The sequence below is a fragment of the Myotis lucifugus genome, unplaced genomic scaffold (genome assembly GCF_000147115.1).
Source record: "Myotis lucifugus unplaced genomic scaffold, Myoluc2.0 scaffold_109, whole genome shotgun sequence".
Taxonomy (NCBI): Eukaryota; Metazoa; Chordata; class Mammalia; order Chiroptera; family Vespertilionidae; genus Myotis; species Myotis lucifugus.
Genome location: NW_005871157.1, coordinates 3,361,979 through 3,385,006, shown reverse-complemented (window position 1 = coordinate 3,385,006; position 23,028 = coordinate 3,361,979). Strand labels below are relative to the sequence as shown.

The window sequence follows — 23,028 nt, the reverse complement described above, 5'->3', positions numbered from 1 at the left end:
CGATTCCGGTAAAGGGCATGTACCTTGGTTGCGGGCAAATCACCAGAGAGGGGGTGTGCAGGAGGCAGCAGATAGATGTTTCTCTCTCATCGATGTTTCTAACTCTCTATCACTCTCCCTTCCTCTCTGTAAAAAAATCAATAAAATATATTTTTTTTAAAAAAAGGAAACTTACAAGTGTTAGAGAAGTAATAAGGAATAAGTCTTCCAAACTGAAGCTTTCTCTTGACATAATCAGAAGATTGAAAAGCATTTACTTTTTATACTTTCAATGTTATGTCTTTTTCAAAAATATTTTTTTATTTCATTCATTTACTAGAGGCCCAGTGCATGAGATTCGTGCACTGGAGGGGGAGTAGGGGGGCATCCCACAGCCCGGCCTGCACCCTCTCACAGTCCGGGGCTTTTGCAGTCTGGAACCCCTTGCTCCTTACCTCCTGCCTGCAGCGGAAGTGGGAGAGGCTCCCACCACCGCCACTGTGCTTGCCAGCTTCCCCCCCCCCCCCCGCCCCCGGGCTTCTGGCTGAGTGGCGCTCCCCCCGTGTGGGAGCACACTGACCACCAGGGGGCAGGTCTTGGTTGAGCAGCTGCCCCCTGGTGGTCAGTGCATGTCATAGCGACAGGTCGTTCTGCCATTCAGTCAATTTGCATATTATGCTTTTATTATATAGGATTTTAAATCCTCACCCGATTGATTTTTAGAGAAAGTGGAATAGAAAGGGAAAGACAGAGAGAAATATTGATGTGAGAGAACACATCGATTGGTTGCCTCCTACATTCGCCCTGACCAGAGCCCGGGCCTGGGAGGAGCCTGCAACCAAAGTACATGCCCTTGACTGGAATCAAAACCTGGACCCTTCAGTCTGCAGGCCCACACTCTATTCACTGAACCAGACTGGTTAGGGCAGTGGTTGGCAAACTGTGGCTCACGAGCCACATGTGGCTCTTTAGCCCCTTGAGTGTGGCTCTTCCACAAAATACCACGTGCGGGTGCGCATGTACAGTGCGATTGAAACTTCGTGGCCCATACGCAGAAGTCAGTATTTTGGGGAGGAGCCACACTCAAGGGGCCAAAGAGCCACATGTGGCTCTAGAGCCGCAGTTTGCCAACCACTGGGTTAGGGCAATTTTTGTTGATTTTAGGAAGGAAGAGAGAGGAAGAGAGAAAGAGACAGAAACATCAATGATAAGAGAGAATCATTGTTCGGCTGCCTCCTGCACACTCCACACTGGGGATTGAGCTTGAAACCTGGGCATGAGCCCTGACCTGGAATGGAACCATGGCCTCCTGGTTCATAGGTCGACCTTCAACTACTGAGCCATGCTGGCCGGGCAGTATGTCTCTTTCTATCTCTTTCGATTTTCAACCTTTTCCATCTCATGGCATACATAAACTAATTACTAAAATTCTGCAGCACACCAAAAAAATATATTTTTTGCCTATCTGACAAAAAATCAAATAATTTTGATTTATTCACACTGGATAGCTATTGTTGTGTTGGCTGTTGTCATATTTTTATTTGACAATCTAAGGGAAAAGAGGTCAGTGCCCTTGACTAAATACTCAGGGATTGATTGCATGTTTTTAAAATTCTTGAACACACTGGTTGAAATTCGCTGCTCTATACTAACTAAAATTACTTCTCATATCTTCAGTAGCACATATTCCACCCTTTGGTATATGGCCAGTGGTCAGCAAACCGCGGCTCTCGAGCCACATGCGGCTCTTTGGCCCCTTGAGTGTGGCTCTTCCACAAAATACCGGCTCTTCCACAAAATACCAACTTCTGCGCATGGGGCACGAAATTTCAATCACACTGTACGTGCGTGCCCACACGTGGTATTTTGTGGAAGAGCCACACTCAAGGGGCCAAAGAGCCGCATGTGGCTCGTGAGCCACGGTTTGCCGACCGTGGGTATATGCTAAATGTAACCAAAGTGGCCCACATAATAATGTAACAAATTCTGACTCTGCTACTTACTGGATTTAATTTTAGGCACCTATTTTCTCCATATTTGAATTTCTTTATATGAAAAATAGAAATAATATTGTTGTGGAAAAGGTTAATAACTTGATATAAAGGGCCCGGCCCATAAGAGGCATTTGGTTAATGTGTCCTCCATTTTCCTTCTTCAAGTCCTAAAAATTCTTCCTTCTCCAAATTTCTCTAACCCATCTGTGGTAGCTAGTCTTTGAGTCGGCCCCTAATGATCCCACCCTCCTGGTATTCCACCTCTACCACACTGAATCAAGGTTGGTCTGTGACTAATAGATTATGGCTATGTCATTTCTGATGCTAAATTATAAGAGACATTGTGACTTCTGTGTTCATCTCTCTCTTAGATCATTGGCTGTGAGAGGAGCCAGCTGCCATGTCATGAGGAGGGGCCCACATAGTTGAGAACCGAGGCCGTGGGTCAACAGCTAGTGGGGAAAGAAAATACCTCCATTGAAACTCAGCACAGAGTTGAGAATTAGGGAACAGAGAGAGTGAGGACCCAAGTCTCTGAAGCAGAGAAGGAAGAGGGTCAGGATTTAGGGACCCCAGATATAAAGTGAGAAGATGAGGAAACCGGACTTATAGGGTGGAGACATCACCTGCAGACCCAGAACAACAATCTGACCATGATTCATAAGAATTTGGGCTATTTGGCTTCCCAGCCCCAGGTTCCCAAAGGATCCAAGCTACATGTGTCCCCTTATATGCAGAGAAGCCACAGAACCAGCCCCATGGGGAAAACTGAGCCAGCCAGAGATGAGTGAAATAATGTAGGATGAGGAAGAAACTTTTCTTTGGCACCTGTTACTTCCTTATCAACTTTAGTAGCTCAGGTGGGTGAGAGAGTGGAATAACCCTGTGACCAGTCTCCTCTTATCGATTGACCTCACCCTACCCCATGTCCAAGAGTCTAATTCCCATCTTATTGGAACCTAGAACTCCAGTCTAAATTTTCGAGGAGTTGCTCAAAAAATTCACTCATTCTTTCATAAATATTCTTTGTGTTGTACACCAAAGAATGTGTCTACTATTATATTAGGTACTAGAGGCCTGGTACATGAAATTCATGCACTGGGGGAGGGGGAGTGTCCCTCAGCCCAGGCTGTGCCCTCTCGCAGTCCAGGACCCCTTGGGGGATGTCTGCCTGCCGGCTTAGGCCCGATTCCCTCAGAGATCGGGCCTAAGCCAGGAATTGGACATCCCTCTCACAGTCCAGGACCCCTAGATCCTTATCGCCCACCTGCTCGCTGCTCCCTACCGCTTGACTTGCTGTTCCTTAGCGCTGCCATGGAGGTGGGAGAGGCTCCCGCCACCGCCACTGCGCTTGCCAGCATGAGTCCAGCTTCTGGCTGAGCAGCACTTCCCCTGTGGGAGTGCACTGACCAGCAGGGGGCAGCTCCTGATTGAGTGTCTGCTCCCTGGTGGTCAGTGCGCATCATAGCGACCTGTCATTCTGGTCGTTCCACTGTAACAGTCGCTTAGGCTTTTATTATATAGACTAGAGGCCTGGTGCACAAATTCGTGCACAGCTGGGAGGAGGGGCCACAGGCGGTTGGCTGGTTGGCCCCGCCCCCTTGTTGAACTCCCAGTTGAACTCCTGGTTGGACTCCCGGTCAAGGGGACAATTTTCATATTAGCTTTTTATTATATAAGAAGATTAGGCATATATTCGTTCCTGGGTTTTGGCACCAAAAAAAAAGATTAGGCATATAGTGATGAACAAAACATATATCTCTATATTCATGGAACATTGTATTGAGAGGAAATAGCTCTCATATATATATACACACATATATACATACATATGTATTTCTGTATATATATGTATATGATATATATATATATATATATACACACACACACACACACAAATTATAATAACTGCTTTGAAGGAAAAGGATTCTATGTAAGGATGATATTCAAAATATTTAACTGGGTGCACACAGCATAAGCACCTACCAATCAAAACAGATTTCAGTGTAATCTGAATTAAGACTAACCGTGTCACCCAGCCGGCATGGCTTAGTGGTTGAGCATCGACTTACGGACCAGGAGGTGACGGTTCAATTCCAGGTCAGGGCATATGCCCAGGTTGCGGACTCGATTTCCAGTGTGGGGCATGTAGGAGGCAGCCTATCAATGATTTTCTCTCATCATTGATGTTTCTATCTCTCTCCCCCTCTTCCTTCCTCTCTGAAATCAACAAAAAATATATTTTAAAAAAGATTATCTGTGAACAATTCTTCTACCTGTCCTGGTAAGAAATTATAGTACTGCTGGTTTTATGAAGGGAGTATTCCTGTAGACCCTGTAGATTATAATTTTGATTAGGGAGGTGAAACAAGTGATATTTGAGCTGAAGCAAAAAGATAAGGAGTTAGCTGGGCCAAGGGAAAAGGGGCTGGGAGAACATTTCAGGAGAAGGAAGGAACTAAAGCCCTGCTTCCTCAATCCATTTTATCAAGAGCCTACCTACTGGATAAGTATAAGTAATAGGCAAGTCACTAATGGCTAGTGAGCAGGGTGGAGTTAAACTAGGTCAGGAAGTAGGTATGGCAGTGACATGATCTGAGTTACTACTGCTAACACCAACACTAGCTAACATTTTTTAAATTTTTATTTATTGATTTTTAGAAAGAGGGGAAGAGAAAGAGAGCAAAACATTGTTTCACTTATTTATGTATTCATTGGTTGCTTTGTGTGTGTGACCTGACTGAAGGTTGAACCCATGACCTTAGCAACCTTAGTATATGAGGACAACGCTCTAACCAACTGAGCTACCTGGCCAGGGCATTTATTGATTGATTGATATTAGAAAAAGAAATGGAGAGAGACAGAGATAGAAATATTGATTTGTTGCCCTAGCTGGTTTGGCTCAGTGGATAGAGCGTCAGCCTACGGACTGAAAGGTCCCAGGTTCGATTCCGGTCAAGGGCATGTACCTTGGTTGCCGTGTGCAGGAGGCAGCTGATCGATGTTTCTCTCTTGAGAATCCCTCTCCCTTCCTCTCTGCAAAAAAATCAATAAAATATATTTAAAAAGAAAAAAAAAGAAACATTGATTTGTTGTTCCACCTATTTATGCATTCATGGTTGATTCTTGTAAGTGCCCTGAACAGGGATCAAACCTACAACCTTGGCGTATTAGGACAACCCTCTAACCAACTGAGCTACCTGGCTCGGACAACTAGCAAACATTAAGTGAGTGCTTATTAAGTGTACTTTCCTTATTTGAGCCTCACAATGACTTTTTGAGATGTCATTATCCCCTCTCTACCAGTTTGTAAACCTTGGAACAGGCAGGTTACTAGTAGATAACTTACCCAAGGAAACTCAGATAATAAAGGCCGAGAGTCTAACCCATTCTGTGCTCTTCGTCAGCAGGATGTAAATTCTGAAGAGACCACTCTGTGGGAGGAAAATGAAATACAACAGATAATCGGAAATGGGGAGAGCAGTCAGAAGGCTATCACAGACGTCCAGGACGCTAGGCCTCATTTTGTAACAGATAACTGAAATGTAATTCAGACCAGTTTGGGCAAACGGGAGAATTTGTTGGTTTATAGAACCAGATTGTGGGATGGGCTGGGCTGTGGCTGACACGAGGGAAAATTAAAACCAGTGAAAAGGAGATGGCTCCATGTCTCCGATCTTGCTTTATTTTCTCAGACCCAGATTTCTTGACAATGATAGGAACTGGCCACCAGTGGTACCTGCCTTCACATCTCACAGATTGTCCAAGAGAGAGGGTCTGAGTCTCTTCCTTTAGTTTCTGTGTTTAAAATCCCAGGGCTCTGATGGAGCAGGTGCCTATTCTCGCAGTGGGAAGGTGGGTGAGCAGCAGGATATAATGAGAGCAACCTCCCAGCAAAATGACATGATTAATATGGGAAGGAACAGATTTATCAGAGAAAGGGAGTTTGTTCCCCCCCCCCCCACACACACACAAAAAAAAAACAGGATACTAGACAAATAAAAGATACCCACTACATCAGGGAGGAAAAGATAGCCACTTGGACTAAAATGGTGGCAGCAGAAATGGCAAAAGTGTGCAATTTCAAAATATATTTTGGAGATTCAATGATGGAGGAAGATACTGTTGTTTCCTGAGTTCATTCATTTCTTTATGAAATATTAGCTGTACACTTATTATGTGCCAGACACTTTTAGGCACTGGCTGTAATTCAGGTCTCTGAATTCATGAAGTTGACACTTATTGGAGGAGACTGACCATTCACAAGTAAACAAACCAAACAATATAGAATGACAACTTGTGTTAAGTGTTAAAAGAGAAACAAAGGTGTGAGGATGAAGAGTAACAGGGGAACTGCTGCCTGAAGGTGAGTCTCGGCTTCTCGCCTTCCTCCCTGGACAACGTGAGCTTCAGCACCTGCTCCAGCTTCTCCTCAAACTACCGGACTCCCTGCAGTAGCTCAGCTACTGGGTCCAGCCAACCAGCAGCATGGCCAGCATCTATGCAGGTGCGAGGCTCGGGCTCCCAGCTCTCCATGTCCTACTCCACCAGTGTGCAGAGTGGCTGGGGGTCTGGGGCCTCGCTGCGGGGATGGCCGTGGGTCTAGCAGGCATAGGGGGCATCCAGAGCGAGAAGGAGACTATGCAATGCCTGAATGACTGCCTGGCCTCCTACCTGGAGAGGGTGAGAAGCCTGGAGGCTGATAATCGGAGTCTGGAGATCAAAATCCTGGAACACCTGGGGAAGAAGGTCAGAGACTGGAGGCATTATTTCAAAACCATTGAGGACCTGAGGGCTCAGATCTTTGCAGAGTCTGTGGGCAATGCCTGCATTGTTCTACAGACTGACAGTGCCTGTCCTGCTGCTGATGACTTCAGAGTCAAGTATGAGACAGCGTTAGCCGTGCTTCAGTCTGTGGGGAGTGACATCAATGGGCTGCGGAAGGTCCTTGATGACACCAATATCACTCGACTGCAGCTGGAGACAGAGATCGAGGCTCTCAAGGATGAGCTGATCTTCATGAGGAAGAAGTAAATGGTCTACAGAACCAGATTAGGTTGACTGTGGAGTTGGTTGCCCCCAAATCTCAGGACCTCAGCAAGATCATGGCAGACATCCCAGCCCAGTATGATGAGCTGGCTTGGAAGAACCAAGAGGAGCTAGACAAGTACTGGTCCCAACAGACTGAGGAGAGCACCACAGTGGTCACTTGCAGACCACTGAGATAGGAGCTGCTGAGATGACAATCACAGAGCTGAGACGTATGGTCCAGTCCTTGGAGATTGACCTGGACTCGATAAGAAGTCTGAAGGCCGGCTTGGAGAAGAGCCTACGGGAGGTGGAGATGCGCTATGCCGTGCAGGTGGAGCAGCTCAACAGGATCCTACTGCACCTAGAGTCGGAGCTGGCCCAGGCCCAGGCTCAGGGGCAGCGCCAGACCCAGGAGTACAAGACCCTATTGAACATCAAGGACAAGCTGGAGTTTGAGGTCGCCACCTACCGCCGCCTGCTGGAAGAAGGGGAGGACTTCCATCTTAGTGATGCCCTGGACAGCAGCCAGTCCATGCAATCCATTCAGAAGACCACCACTTGCAGGATTGTGGATGGCAAAATAGTGTCTGAGGTCAACGACACCAAAGTTCTAAGGTGTTAAAGGCAGCAAAAGTGTGGCGCCCCTTGGGGAGGAGTAGGAGGCCAATAAAAAGTTCAGAGATTAAAAAAAAAAAAAAAGAATAATGGGAAACCCATTTCTGTAGTGACATTTAAACTGAGGCCTGAAGCCAGTTTTAGAAAAAGTAGAAGACGGTTCCAGCAGTGCAGTTTAACCAATACACAGACAATAGGAATAGCATATTCCAAGGCCCTGAGTGGAGAACAAATTTGGATAATTAGATTAATTTGAATGACCACATACTGAAATGACCCAGTGCCTTGCTTGTAGAAATGACTAGCCAATAGCACTGGGGGGAAAACTGTTAACATGAAAACAAGTCAAAACAAAACAGAAACAGAAAATAAATTCTCAGAGAATATAGAAACAATTCCAGGAAACAAAAGAAAACGGGAGGGGGGACTATAATTAGTATCCTTCGAGATGAATAGAATATTGAAGAGGAGAGCTATAAAAACAAACATCCAGAGAATAATAAAAAGTTACTGGAAATTAAAAATATGATAGCTGAGAGAAAATATCAATAGAAGCGTTGGAGCCGAAACCGGTTTGGCTCAGTGGATAGAGCGTCGGCCTGCGGACTGAGGGGTCCCGGGTTCGATTCCGGTCAAGGGCATGTACCTGGGTTGCGGGCACATCCCCAGTAGGAGATGTGCAGGAGGCAGCTGATCGATGTTTCTCTCTCATCGATGTTTCTGACTCTCTATCTCTCTCCCTTCCTCTCTGTAAAAAATCAATAAAATATATTTAAAAAAATTAAAAAAAAATAGAAGCGTTGGAAAATATAAGTTGAATAAATATTCCAGGCCCTGACCAGATAGCTCAGCTGGTTATAGCAGCATCCTGATACATCAAGATTGTATGTTCAATCCCCAGTCAGGGCACATACAAGAATCAACTAAATAAGTGGAACAACAAAAATTGATCTCTCTCAAGTCTATCAATAATAAAAAACAAGAAAAAATATTCTAGAAAACTGGACAAAAAAGTGATAGATAATAGGAGAGGGGGAAAAAAGAAAATTATAGAGTCAACGCAGGAATCTCCAGCATCGATTTATATGAATTTCAGAATGAGAGGGTAGTAAAACAAAAACGGAGGGGATCCATTGAGAAAAGATCTACCACATATCAGAACACTGGAGTCAAAGAGAGCACCCTAAAGGCTTCTGAGACATAAAACAGGTCACAGCCCTAACCGGTTTGGCTCAGTGGATAGAGCGTTGGCCTGTGGACTCAAGGGTCCCAGGTTCGATTCTGGTCAAGGGCATGTACCTTGGTTGCGGGCACATCCCCAGTAGGAGGTGTGCAGGAGGCAGCTGATCGATGTTTCTCTCTCATTGATGTTTCTGACTCTCTATCCTTCTCCCTTCCTCTCTGTGAAAAATCACTAAAATATATTTTTAAAAAAATAATAAAATAAATAAATAAATAAATAAATAAATAAATAAATAAATAAATAAAACAGGTCACAAAGGATGGATATTCACAATGACTTCAGACTTGTCAGCAGCAACACTGGTAGCCAAAAGACAATGGAGCAATGTTATCAAATATCTGAAGAAAATAACTAATGACCTAGACTTTTTCACCTAGCCAGCTATCAGTTAATTATGAGAAAAAAATATATATTTTTATTGATTTTAGAGAGAGGAAGGGAGAGGGATAGAGAGATAGAAACATCAATCCCATCAGCTTCCTCCTGCATACCCGCTACTGGGGATCAAGCCTGCAACCTGAGCACGGGCCCTGACCAGGAATTAAACCATCACCTCCTGCTTCATGGGCCAGTGCTCAACCACTGAGCCACACTGGCTGAGTTAATTATGAGAATTTGTAGTCTCAAAGAAATGATCTACCATGCACCCCTTTCAGGAAGCTATTGGAGATGTACTCCACCAAAATGAGAGTAAACAAATAAACAAAAGTCATAGAAACCAGGAAAAGGGGTATCCAACCTAGGAGATAAGTGAAGGATATATGCTGGTTGCTGGTGAAGGATCCAAGACCAATAGCTTTGCAGTAGGCTTAGAGAACAACCATCTCAGGTTGGAGCCGGGAGGTGAAATGTTTTGGAGGCATATATGTGTGTAAGGAAAAAAAAGGAAATGATAAAACTGATAAACTATTTGGTTGTATCTGAACATATTGAGAGGAGATTTCTAGAAGAGAGTATGAGAATTAATTGATAAGTACATAGATAGTTAAGTAAATAAATTAAAAAAGAATTATTAATTTCAGGGGAAAATATACAAGAAAGGGGATATAAACAGTACATTAAGTGTCACAGCTTGAAAATAACATTTACACCCTCATAAGTTGTAAACATTCAATATTGATTTAACAAAAGTAACATTACTATATTAGGAGAATAGAGAGAAAGTACAAGCATATTCATGTGGAGGATGAGAGCATGAAGTTCTCGTATTAAAAATAGAAGTCAGTGTATATTTGAAACTTACCCAGCTGGCATGGCTCAGAAGTTGAGCATCGAACTATGAACTGGGAGGTCACGGTTCGATTCCTGGTCGGGGCTCATGCCGGGTTTGCGGGCTTGCGGGCTTGTGGGCTTGCAACCCAGAGTGGGGCATGTAGGAGGCAGCCAATCAATGATTCTCTCTCATCATTGATGTTTCTATGTCTCTTTCCTTCTCCCCTCCTCTCTGAAATAAATAAAAATATATTTTTTTAAATCTGAAACTTAAAAAAACAAGAAATGGCATGATATTTAGAAAAATCAATAAATGCCAGAAGAATCAGCTAAGAGTTGTAATCTCGTTTAAGCATTGGGAAGCAGAGTGGGATAAGGATTACTTTTTTAAAAAAATTATCTTTATTGTTAAAAGTATTCCAGATGTCCCCTTTTTTTCCCCATTGATTCCTTCCACCTCACACCCATCCCCCCATTGTAAGTAATAAAGAACATATAATAAAGAACATGTATGTACATGTGTAACTTTCATAAAAACAAATAAATATTTAATTTAAAACCCAATCATGGCCCAGCCCATGTGGTTCAGTGATTGAGCATCGACCCATGAACCAGGAGATCGTGGTTTGATTCCAGGTCAGTGCACATGCCTGGGTTGTGGGCTTGATCCCCATTAGGGGACATGTTTCTAGCTTTCTCTCCCCCTACATCTCTCTGAAATCAATAGCAACATATTAAAAACAAAACCAACCATGGTAAGGAATGAAATAGCCTAGGAGGAGAGAGTAGAATGAGAAAGAGATCTTGGTACTGATCTTTTAGGAACTCTTCATTTACCATCCTTCTCACCTCCCCTTCCCCCACTACCCCCCGTCCCTCTCCCCAGCGAACCATAAGTCTGGATTGAGAGAATAAAGTGTTGATAGAAAGAAACAGATAAACGTCCAGGAACAGATCCAGAGACAAAGATACCTAGGATAGGAGAAGAATGCAGAAAAAGTGTGGGCTAGAGTTATCCCCACAGAAAAGGTGGCTTTGCATTGGGAGCAGGTTCTAAGTCCTGGAAGGCTCAGGGCTGGCTGAGGTCTCCATTCTTTTTTTAAAAAAATATATTTTATTGATTTTTTACAGAGAGGAAGGGAGAGGGATAGAGAGCCAGAAACATCGATGAGAGAGAAGCATCTATCAGCTGCCTCCTGCACACCCCCCACTGGGGATGTGCCCATAACCAAGGTACATGCCCCTGACCAGAATTGAACCTGGGACCCTTCAGTCCGCAGGCCAACGCTCCATCCACTGAGCCAACCCAGCTAGGGCTGAGGTCTCCATTCTTGAAGAGCTACTAAATATGGATCAGGAAATGCCTGAGGAGGGGAGCTAAGGCACTTTACCGCGTCACCTTGGGCTTCTTCTGGCCTGGGTGATGACATCTCATTCCTGACCACTGGTGCTCCTGAATAGCTCCTTGCCTCCACCAAGCACCTCCTCCCCATCTTACCTACCTTTGTGAACAAATCATGAGCAAAGCTGAGGTCTCAGAGCAGCACCTCCTCCCACATACCTCTGCTTCTCCCTTGGCTCAGCTGAACTGCATTTGCATTATGCAGGCATTCATCCATTCTATCCCCCCTCCTTCTCTCCTTTGAGAGACACCAGGGGATAATGCAAGTTTCCAACCCTTCCCACTTCCAATTCTCTTCTCTGCTTCTCACTCCCTGCTTACTGAACTCCAGCTATTTATCTGTTCTCATCAAGTGTTCCTTTCTAGTTCTCCCTCGCTCTTTGGACAAAAGTTCAGAGGCAAAGAGCTAATAATACATAGCAGAGTCTGGGCTACTCTGTTGGAAAATATGTACTCTTGCTAGATTCGATAGGGTTTCAGTTCTTATGCTGGGGCTATATGTCAAAGTGTACCCTCAATGCAGCAGCATTGGGACTGTGGGAGGACATGTGGCTCCCAAGCAAGTGGACACTCTCAGTGCTGAGCGACACCCCAGAGCCACAGGGTTGCAGGCCTAGCAGATTCTGATAAGAAGGAGAGAAACATTCCCATGTTCAAAGGACAGAATCTCGAGGTCCAAAGCCTGTGGTGATGAGGAGCATGAGGGGAAAGGGACGAGAAGACCCAAATGAATAACTCTATAGAAATAGGGTCACATGCATAAATGGAAAATGTCTGTTTCCTTTTCTTCCATATAAGAATGCAGAACCTGTCCTGATGTAAAAGAGTATAGGCTGCTGATGTGGCATGATCTCATAAGTGTGGAGGGCAACCATAGGCTCCAGAACCAGGTGGCCTGAGTTCAAATCCTAGCCAGACCACTTACTGGAATTCTTTTGTGTCATGCACCCCTTCTCAGAGTAATGTTTTAAATACTTTTTTTTAAATGGTATTTTTCCCTGGCCGATGTAGCTCAGTTGGTTGAACATCATCTTGTTGTGCACCAAGAGGCCACTGGTTCGGTCACCAGTTGGGGTGCATGCAGGAGGCAACCGATCAATGTTTTGCTCTCTCTTTCTCTCTCCTTTCCTCTCTCTAAAATCAATAAAAACATTTAAAAAATAAATAAAATAATAATATGGTATTTGTACACCCATGTTCACTAAAGCATTATTCATAATAGCCAAAATGGAAGCAATCCAGTGTCCATTGACAGATAAAGGGACAAACAAACAAAATATATATAAATATATTACATACAATGGAATCTTATTCAGCCTTAAAAAGGAAGGAAATTCTGACACATACTCGAACATGGATGCATCTTGAGGACATTATGCTAAGTGAAATAAGCCAGTCACAAAAAGAAAAATACTTTATGATGCCACTATGAGGTATCTAGAGTAGTCAAATTCATGGAAACAGAAAGAAGAAGGGTGGTTACCAGAGGCTGGGAGGAATATGAAATGGGGGGGAACTTGTTTAATGGGTATAGAGTTTCAGCTTTGCAAGAAGAAAGGAGTTCTGGAGATTGGCTGCACAACAATGTGAATGTACTTAACAATACTGAATTTACACTTAAAAAATGATGAAGATGGCCCTGGTCGGTGTGGTTCAGTGGTTTGAGTGTTGACCTGTGGACCAAAGGGCCACAGGTTCCATTTCCGGTCAAGGGAACCTCAGCTGCAGGTTCACCAGCCCTGGTAGGGGCGTGTGCAGGAGGCAACCAATCGATGTGTCTCTCTCCCATCAATGTTTCTCTTTCTCTCTCCTCCCCCCTCTTCCGTCCTTTCTACTCCCTCTAGAAATCAATGGGAAAAAATATCCTCAGGTGAAGATTAAAAAAAGAGACAGAATTCAAATGCTATAGAATTCACCCATATGAAGTGTAGTGCACAATTTAATGGCTTTTAGTATAATCACAGTGCAACCATCAGCACTGTTAATTTTAGAAAACTTTTATTACAATGGTCAATTTTAAATCTTCATTTTACTTGGCCTATCCACAGCATTTGACACACTTGGTCAATCCCTTCCCCTCTAGACATTTTTTTCACTTCACTTTCAGGACATCACACTCTCTTGGTGTTCTTGGTGCTTCTCCTTCCTCACTGGCCATTTCCTTTCAGTTGGCTTGGCTTTTCTTCGCCCTGACCTCCTTCTAGAGATTGGAGTGCCCAGGGTTCTCCTCTATCTTCCTGGGTGATCTCATCCAGCCTCATGGCTTTAAATACCATCTATATGTTTAGTAGCAAGTGTGTGTCATTAGAGACCAAGGCTAAAATCATCCACGCCCTCGCATTTCGAATTACTGTATATGGATGTGAAAGTTGGACAGTGAAGAAGGCTGATAGGGGGGAAAAATGATTCATTTGAAAGTTGGTGTTGGAGAGAGTTCTATGGATACTTGGGCCTAGACCAACAGAAAGATGAACAAGCAGGTAGTAGAGCAAATCAATCCTGAAAAGTTGCTGGATGCAAAAATGAGAAAACTGAAGCTGTCCTATTTCGGGCACAAAATGAGATGTCAGGGTTCTCTGGAAAAGATAATAAAGCTTGGAAAAACTGAAGGCAACAAGAAAAGAGGAAGATCACATATGAGAGGAACTGACGCCATAAAAGAAGCCATAGGCATGATGCTACAGGAGCTGAGTAGGGCTTTGAGGACAGGACACTCTGGACGTAACTCATTCATAGGGTTGCCGGGAGTTGGAGCTGACTCAATGGCTCATAACGCACACATATGTTTTGTGTTACCAGTTTGCATCTCTAGCCCAAGACATCTTGCACCTGCTCCCAACTTGTTTATACAAATGCCTGCTCCACATCCCCATGTAGATTCTAGGACAACTCAGCATATTCAGAACTAACACTATTCCACATGCAGTCTTCCCTTCCTCAGTTGATGACAATTTCATCTTTCTAGTGTTCTGGCCCCAAATCCTGGTTATCCTTTTTTTTTTTTTTTTTAAATTTCAGAGAGGAAGGTAGAGAGAGAAAAACATCAATGACGACGAGAGAGAATCATGTATAGGCCGCCCCCTGCATACCCCTCACTGGAGATCGAGTCCGAAACCTGGGCATGTGCCCTTGACCAGAAGCCGATGCTCTATCCACTGAGTCAAACCAGCCAGGGCATTCCTTGTTATCCTTAATGACATTTGTCTCTCACATACCACATTCAACCCACCAGGAAATTCTCTACCCTCAACATGTCCAGAACCCTATGCCTTCTCCCACCTGCTTTGTTATCCACTGGTCAAGCTGCCACCATGTCTAGCCTGGATTACTGCTATAGCCACCTAACAGGTCATACTGCTTTTACCCTTGTTCCCCCTAGTCTATTCTTAACACAGCAGCCAGAGGGATCCTTTTAAAATAGAAGTGACTTCATATTACTCCTCTGCTCAAAATCCTGCAATGACTCCCCATTTCATTCAAAGTAAAAGCCAAAGTTTACACAATAGCCCACAAGGCCCTTCGTGACTAATTCCCTCTGCTCCTTATCTTCTTGACTTTATCTCTTACCACTCTGCCCCTCACTCATTTTGTTCCAGTGACACTGGCCTCAACTTTTCCTCAAACCCTTCACGCACACTTGTGATTTACAGAGTTTGCAGTGGCTAGTCCCTCTTCTGAAGAGCATGTCCTCCAACTGTACAGCTTAGCCAATTCCCTCACCTCCTTTTGGGCATTGCTCAAATTTCATCTTCTCCAGAAGGCCTTCTCTGATCACCTTACTTAATATATGGTCAACCCTCCCAACCCTCCTCTATTTCCAAACCCCCTTACCTTGCTCTATTTTTTCTTTTGTTCTATAGCACTTATCACTCTTTATATATATATATTGATTTCAGAGAGGAAGGGAGAGGGAGAGAGAGAAACAGCAATAATAAGAGAGAATCATTGATTGGCTGCCTCCTGCACGCCCCACACTGGGGATGAAGCCTGCAACCCAGGCATGTGACCTTGACTGGAATCAAACCCAGGACCCCTTCAGTCCTCAGGCCGATGCTCTAGCCACTGTGCCAAACCAGCTAGGGCAACTTATCACCTTTTAACATGCCCTATTTTATTTAATTAAATTTATTGGGGGTGACATTCATTGGTAAAATTAAGTTTTAAGTGTACAATTCTATAATACATCATCTATCTACTACATTGTGTGTTCACCACCCAAAAGTCTCATCTCCTTGTCATATTTAAAAAAAAATGTTTATAGTTGACAGTATTACATATGTCCTCCCCCCCATTGACCCTTTCTAGTCTGTTCTCACCCGTCACCATATATTTTATATTTGACCCCCTTTACCCTCTTCAAACTCCCTCCACATCCATACACTATACTATATTGTAAAATATGTTTTTATGGATATTTAGAGAGAGAAGGGGGGGAGAGAGAAAAACATTGATCAGTTGCCTACTGTCTGAACCAGCAACCTGGGCATGTCCCTGACCAGGAATCGAAGCAGTGACCTTGTGGTGCATGGGATGATGCTCAACTAATTGAGCCACACTGGCCAGAACCCATACAATATATATATATTTTTATTAAAATATGATTTTATTGATTTCAGAGAGGAAGGGAGAGGGAGAGAGAGAGATAGAAACATCAATGATGAGATAGAATCATTGATTGGCTGCCTCCTGCACATCCCCTACTGGGGATCGAGCCTGCAACCTGGGCATATGCCCTTGACCGGAATCAAACCTGGGACCTTTCAGTCTGCAGGCCGATGCTCTATCCACTAAGCCAAACCAGCTAGGGTCATACACTATATTTTTAATGCTTATTTCCTAGGTGTGTTTAGTGTCTCCCAAAGCAAGAATTTGTTCATTGAGGTAGCGCAAGGATCCAGTACAATGTCTGGTACAGAGCTCAATAAGTACTTGTTGAATGAATGTATGAAAAATGTGGACAGTGCCTGCTCTATAAAACTATTATAGGGATTAAATAACGGGCAAAGATCCTGACACCTAACAACGGACACCCAACAAATGTTAGATCCCTACCTCCCTTCAACAAATATCTTCCCCGGCTGCCTCCTCTTACAGCACTGCTCCTTCCCTCCTCTCTGGAAAATTTCACCATTCTAGTCTCTCCTTTATTTTCTAATAAAAGCAGGTCCTGTTATTCACCAAGTTTTCCCAGTAAGTGCTGGGCAGTTTGTTAGTCAATCATATTATTTATTCTTTTTTTCCCGCATCACATTTATCCCCTCTATGCCCTCTTTCACCTCCACCCTTCCCACCCTCCCACTTTGATTTTAATCCAGGAAGATCTAACAAAAGGCCACAGATGTCTTCTGAGAAGAAAAGGAACCCTGGGAGACCAGCTTTACCTAGTGCCACAAGTATTTATCTGATTAGCAAATTGTCACCCAGAGTAGTAGAGAGCCCTGAGGACACGGACCAGTAAATGTTTTTGTTGTTGGAGGTTTATTGCACTGATTTTTAAAGTAAACTTTATTAAGGTATAATTTACATACATTAAAATAGAATGTTTTAAATACAATTTGATGAGTTTTGACAAGTGTACTGTAGTCAATTTGATTTGGGGTGGAGGGCATTAAGGTCACCTGGGATTATGCAGGTTGAGATTTAGCAGAGGGATCCTGGTTAGAAAAGAGAACAACATCAGGGCTCTTGGAAAACATACCCAAACTAGAGGCCCGATGCACACAATTCATGCAGGGAAGGGGCGGGTGTCCCTCAGCCCAGCCTGCCCCTCTTGCAGTCCAGGACACCTCACTCCCTACCGCCCACCTGCTTGCTGCTCCTTAGCGCTGTGAGCCGGGTTTATGGCTGAGGGGTAACCCTGTGGGAGTACACTGACCACCAGGGGGAAGCTCCTGGATTGAGCGTCTGCCTCCTGGTGGTCAGTGCAGGTCATAGCGACAGGTGTTCCACCATTGGGTCTATTTGCATATTAGGGTTTTATAACATAGGATAGAGACCTAATGCACAAAATTTGTGCAAGAGTTGGCTTTCCTTCCCCTGGCTGCCTGCACCAGCTTCCCTCTGGCACCTGGGACCTGGGCTTGCTTCCCTCAGGCTGCAGGCATATGGGACCTGGGCTGGCATCCCTCTGGCCACCTGCAGGCACCCAGGACCTGGGCTTCCCTCCCAGCCCCGGCTTTGTCCAGAAGTACATTGGCCTAATTAGCATATTATGCTTTTATTATTATAGATTATATAGATAGGGAGGAGTGGAAACACCAAGGGCTGACCTGAGATTGGTCCTGGGGTCTCACTGCACCAGGATCTGGACCTACAGAATATCTGGCAACTTCGTGGCACTCCTTGTCCTCCTGAGGGAGCGGGCCAACTCCCTATCACAGCAATTTCACGTGTTTAACCCATGGGGATCGTTCCAGCCCTCCACAACCAAGCTTCACCGCTGCCACGACACATGGGGATCGTTCCAGCCCTCCACAACCAAGCTTCACCGCTGCCACGACACTCAAGGGGCCCGATTTTCTCTCCATCCTTAGTTAGAAACTGGTTTCGGATCTGCATCAGTACCGCGGGCGGAAAAAAAGCAAAAGTGCTGCAGCAGGTGTTGGAGCCAGGAGTCCCCTTTTGGGTCTGCCATCCTCCCCACCCGGGGCTCTGGGCAACCAGGCTCTCTCCCCCGCCCTCCCTCCGGCGCCTAAAAGCTCAGAGGCTGCAGGTCCCGCTTCACTTAGAGACAGAAACGCGGACTTCAGGTCTGCTGGGCAAACTGAGGCGGGACTGGAGATTCTGGGCGAGGAGTCTGAGGCTGGAACGGAGGGAGCCCCTGCCAAAAGCCCAGTGAGGGTCGCGCCAAACCAAAAAGAACCCGTGAGGGTCCCGGCGGGCTCGGGGCGGGAGGCAGGAGGGAGCGAGGCGCCGCCCACGCAGCGGGCGGACTTGGGGAGCGGCGCCCAGTGGGTGGGGTCCCGGCGGGGGCGGGACCGACCTGGGCTACCGGCCGTGCAAGTCGCGCCCTGCAGAGCGAAAGTAGTTGGTGGCGGCCGCCGCGCGTGGCTCCAGTGCTGCCTGCCCGCGACCTCACGGCCATGGCGGGACCCCAGGAGTTTCTGAGCGGGAAGCTCCGGCTCTGCTTCACCCCCGCCGCCCGGACCAGCCTCCTGCTGCTCAGGCTCAACGACGGGGCGCTGCGGGCGCTGCACGAGTGTCAGCGGCAACAGGTGCGGCGGGCCGGGCCCATCTTCCCCAGACCCGAACCCTCGACTCGGGCCCCAGCCGGAGACCCTGGCGGAGGGACCGGGGGTAGGGAGCGGCACTCACCGGCGCCGGCCTCCCCGACCTCCCAGCTCCTCCAAGTGAAGCCCGGAGCACGGTCCCTCCCGGCACCGGAGCTGGGGACTCGGCTGCACCTGCGCTCAGCTGCCTCTGTGCTCTCCCCGCAGGTGCGGCCGGTGATCGCTTTCCAAGGCAGCCGAGGGGTAAGGAGGGACCTGGGGGGTGTGCGGGGAGAACAGACGCGGGCTCGGGGCCGGAGACTGAGACGGTCACGGTCTGGGGAAGTTCCTGAGAACTGAGCCCGAAGCGGGTGAGGGGGCTGCTGGGGTGGCGGTCCCAGGAGGCTGCGGTTGGAGTCTGTGCCCTTCAGCCTCCTGGGACCGCGGGCCCAGCTGCACCTGGCGTGCTAACGAGTCCCCCGGGACCCGTCTTCAGCCTCAGGTGGGCTCGGGGAGAAAGGGCATGGGCAGGAGGGGGCAGGGTTGACTCCTGGGGCTTACGGTCTCCTTTCACTCCCAGTATCTGAGGCTCCCAGGCCCTGGCTGCTCCTGCCTCTTCTCCTTCACAGTGTCCCAGTGTGGCCAGGAGGGCCCTGGCGGTGGCCTGGACCTTGTGTACCAACGCTTAGGCAGGTGAGAGAGGGTTTGTGGGAAGTCAGGACGGGGATGTCCAGAGCTGCTTTAAAAGTTCTCCACCCTCCCGGTATGTTTTCCACCACCTCTTTCCAGACCCGGGCCTAACCGCCTGCACTGCCTGGGGCCACTCAGGGAGCGCCTCAGTATTTGGGCAGCCATGGATTCTCTCCCAGCCGCATCTTCAGGCCAGGGACACAACCTGACCGAAGATTCCAGAGATCCTGAGAATTGGCACATCGGGGATTATTCTAGAGATGCAGTTTCACAGCCACAGATGGCACCAGAGGAGGTGAGGCCAGAAGAAACTGCAGGGAGTTGGGATAAGGTGGGGCAAAGCCTGAAGCCCAGGTAGCCAAGTGCCCCTGCCATTTCCCCTGCCAGGTGCCAGATCCACGGGCCAGCAGCCAAAGACGGTCACTCCCCGGATCCTCCAGGGAACACACGGCACAGTGGGAAGTGAGGTACTTGGGCAGAGTGGGACTAAGCTGAGAAACCCTTCCTCGAATCTTTACCCTAAGTGATACGATAAGAAATCTAGCTCTACCTCCTACTCGGGTCTTCATCTCTTCCATCCTAGGAACCAGACCTGTCTTCCAAACAGAGAGCCTGACCAGGCACTGCCTTCTGCTAGCCAGAAACATCTGAACAAGGTAAATTGTAACAGAGTTTTTCAGAGAGATTTGTCCAATCAGGCTAAAGTTTTAAAGTTGGGATCCTTCATTTTGATGCTCACAGAGATTACTACATGGAAATAATTTTCAAGAGAGAGTAGGGGGCACAGAGTAGGAGGCTTCTTGACATACTATTAGTGTGACAGAAGTATTTCCCCCAACAGAAGCGTCCAGCACCTGCAGCCACTACAAAACTGAAGGAAAAGAGGCTCAGAACTCTAGCCCCAAGTCCCCTACAAGGACTGCCCAGTCAGGACCTACGAGAGGGAGAAGATTGGGAGCAAGAAAATAAACATGAAGACGTGGGCCCCAGACTGGAGCACAGTCCCTCAGTTCAAGCAGGTGAGTTAATGAGAGTAGTGAGAGGAGGATAGAACTGCCACAGTGGGGGAAAGGCCGATAATCACCTTCATGTCTTCTTCCTTCCTTCCTAGACTCTGAATCCCCAAGCCCTGAGGAGGTACCAGATTACGTCCTGTGAGTCCCCTGCCATTTCTAAGTTTATCAAGCCTTGTGCATATGAGATTTAGATGAACTTCCTGGGAGCTTGGAGCTTTGGCAGGCAATAAAATTGAAAGTGGTTAACTTTACTCTGCTCCTGGCAGGCAATATGGGGCTATCCACACTGCAGAGCAGCAACATGCTTATGAGCAGGACTTTGAGAGAGATTATGCTGAATACCGCATCCTGCATGCTCGATTTGGGGCTGCAAGCCAAAGGTTCCTAGAGCTGGGAGCAGAAATCAAGAGAGTTCAGCGAGGAACTCCAGAACACAAGGTAAGGACTGGACTCAGGATGGCTTCCCAGGTCTACTGGCCATAAACTCCCTGTTTTTTTCAGTGACCGAAGTGACAAGCAAGCCTGTTTTAAGAGAAAAATTATTTTGTATCATTTGGTAGCATGAGAGGAAGTTACTTCCCTCCCTTAAGAGAACTAGTTTTTTTCTCATGGTTAAACTTGATGCTAGCATTTTCTTTGTTTCAGGTGCTGGAAGAAAAGATAGTCCAGGAATATAAAAAGTTCAGGAAGGTAAGACTAGGCCTGGGAATGCTAGCAATAAGGTAAAAATGAATTCCTTTTTTTTGACATGGATGCTTTTTCTCTGCAGCGGTACCCAGGTTACAGGGAAGAAAAGTGTCGCTGTGAGTACCTGCATCAGAAATTGTCCCACATTAAAGGTCTCATCCTGGAGTTTGAGGAAAAGAACAGGGGCAGCTGAACTAACTGGTCAAGGGCTATCGACCCTCTCTGTCCGGTGTGATGCAAAGGAACAAAACAGCTGTAAATGAAGTAGAGTGCAACTGTCCGCTCTTGTTATTGCTGAATCCATGGTGGCAAGTAGGAGAGCTGCTCTAGGTTAAGGTTTGCTTTTCATTGTTGCCATATATTAATTTTTAGGGTGTGGGCGCAGTGCCAACACTCTATAGCTGTGCCCAGGAGACTAAGAAAAGCAGCCACGGCTTGGCTTCTCCACCTTTAGTTCAGCAAGTCATTTTCAAATCTTAAGAAAGAAATGACACCCTTCCCAGGACAAGATACCTCAAGGACATTAGAATTCAGCCTGGTAGCCGCCCTAACAAAACAGTAACTTTTAGGAAGTTGTGATACACCCGGATGTAATGGGAATGGCTTGGGGTCTTATCAATGTACCGAAAGTGAATTCTTTTACAAACATGGCTAAAAATTAAAACTGTCTCTGTGTCCTTTGTACAAGTTTATATGCTTTTCTTAAATCTTCCAAAGCAGTGGTTCTTACCCCTGGCTCTATGTCTGAACCACTTCTGGGCTCTAAAAAAATTAGATATCCAAATCCCAACCCAGGTCTTGTGAATTAGAATCTCCAAGATTATGGTTAGGCTTTACTTCTTCAAAGCACTATGGATGATCCTGATAAATATCCTCCTACGTAATAAAGAGCTAATATGCTAATTAGACCGAACAGCCAGACGACCGTCCGGACTAAGCAGGGGCTGTGAGGGCCAGCTGGGGCAACAAGTGCCGAGCCCCCCTGCACAAATTTTGTGCATTGGGCCTCTAGTTTTGCTGTAAGTCTCTACCAAATCCATCTTATAATTGACAACTAGAGATGACAGCAGGAAAAAAGTTCTCTCTCTCTTTTTATTAATCCCTACCTGAGGATATTTTTCCATTAATTTTCAGAGAGAGTGGAAGGGAGGAGAGACAGAGAGAGAAGCATCAATGCAAGAGAGACACATTGATTGGTTGCCTCCTGCATGTGCCCCAACAGGCTTGGGATGAAGCCTGTAACCAAGGTATGTGCCTTTGCCTGGAATAGAATCCGGGACCCTTCAGTACACAGGCTGACACTCTATCCACTGAGCAAAACTAGCTAGGGCAAGTTCTCCTTTTCTAAACATCGAGGTGAAGATCATTTACTATTAGAGCACCTATCTGGAAATATTCAGTGACTGAAAACTATAACTATGGATAGGATTTGGATGTGCTCACAAAAAGGATGAGGGGAAATGGTTCAATGCATTCCTCGGTTGTTGTATAAGAAAGTGGATGCTCCATTCACAACCAGGAATGATACTGCCTTCCCCAGTCCACTGGAAAGGAAAGTTAATAGGCCACACCCTGGGCTTTGGGAGAGAGCTGCACCCCGCAGTGTCAGCAATTCCTGAAACAACTTGGATGGAACCCCAACCTGATGCCACACCCACGCAGGGCATTTATGGGTAAGCAGCAGCTCTTGGGAGGTATAAACACGGTCAGCTACATGGCAAGGACAAACAGCAACCCATCCTTAAGGCACAGACAGGGTCAGAAACAGATTCCAACAAGAAAGGGCCCTCACCTGTTCTAATTACCCAACGAGGGGCCTGGGCAATAAACATGTAAGGATAGAGACAAAATTTGGAGAGGATTTACAGGTGGAAACTATGGAGTCAAAATAGCTGATCTACAGCTGTACTGACCGAGATGGTAGCCACTAGCCCTATACAGTGGGGCCTTG

At 46.2% G+C, this 23,028-nt stretch overlaps 1 protein-coding gene and 1 pseudogene across 5 annotated transcripts; both read left to right on the top strand.

Moving 5' to 3' along the window:
- Positions 1 to 3,287: 3,287 nt before the first annotated feature.
- LOC102425561 lies at positions 3,288 to 7,641 on the top strand (annotated as a pseudogene).
- A 10,767-nt stretch (positions 7,642 to 18,408) lies between these two features.
- Positions 18,409 to 21,754, top strand: ELL3 (elongation factor for RNA polymerase II 3). 5 transcript variants are annotated; one of them, XM_006093110.3, is made up of 11 exons: positions 18,429 to 18,690; positions 18,913 to 18,948; positions 19,265 to 19,377; positions 19,474 to 19,669; positions 19,762 to 19,841; positions 19,958 to 20,030; positions 20,216 to 20,393; positions 20,486 to 20,528; positions 20,657 to 20,828; positions 21,036 to 21,080; positions 21,160 to 21,754. In XM_006093110.3, the coding sequence occupies exons 1-11, from the start codon at positions 18,559 to 18,561 to the stop codon at positions 21,268 to 21,270; spliced, it is 1,179 nt and encodes a 392-aa protein (XP_006093172.1). In that variant the 5' UTR covers positions 18,429 to 18,558; the 3' UTR covers positions 21,271 to 21,754. The 5 variants fall into 5 exon arrangements, with proteins under 5 accessions (XP_023613372.1, XP_023613371.1, XP_023613370.1 ...); XM_023757603.1 differs by having other exon boundaries at positions 18,411 to 18,948; positions 19,762 to 19,836; positions 19,986 to 20,030; XM_023757602.1 differs by having other exon boundaries at positions 18,419 to 18,948.
- The last annotated feature ends 1,274 nt before the right edge of the window (positions 21,755 to 23,028 follow it).

What these genes read in the sequence shown, in the direction of transcription:
- ELL3 (XM_023757602.1), top strand. Translation starts at nt 18,559, where the DNA reads ATGGCGGGACCCCAGGAGTTTCTGAGCGGGAAGCTCCGGCTCTGCTTC. An exon ending in CTTTCCAAGGCAGCCGAGGG is followed by an intron (nt 18,949 to 19,264) that starts GTAAGGAGGGAC and finishes TTTCACTCCCAG; the next exon opens with TATCTGAGGCTCCCAGGCCC. An exon ending in CAGTCCCTCAGTTCAAGCAG is followed by an intron (nt 20,394 to 20,485) that starts GTGAGTTAATGA and finishes CTTCCTTCCTAG; the next exon opens with ACTCTGAATCCCCAAGCCCT.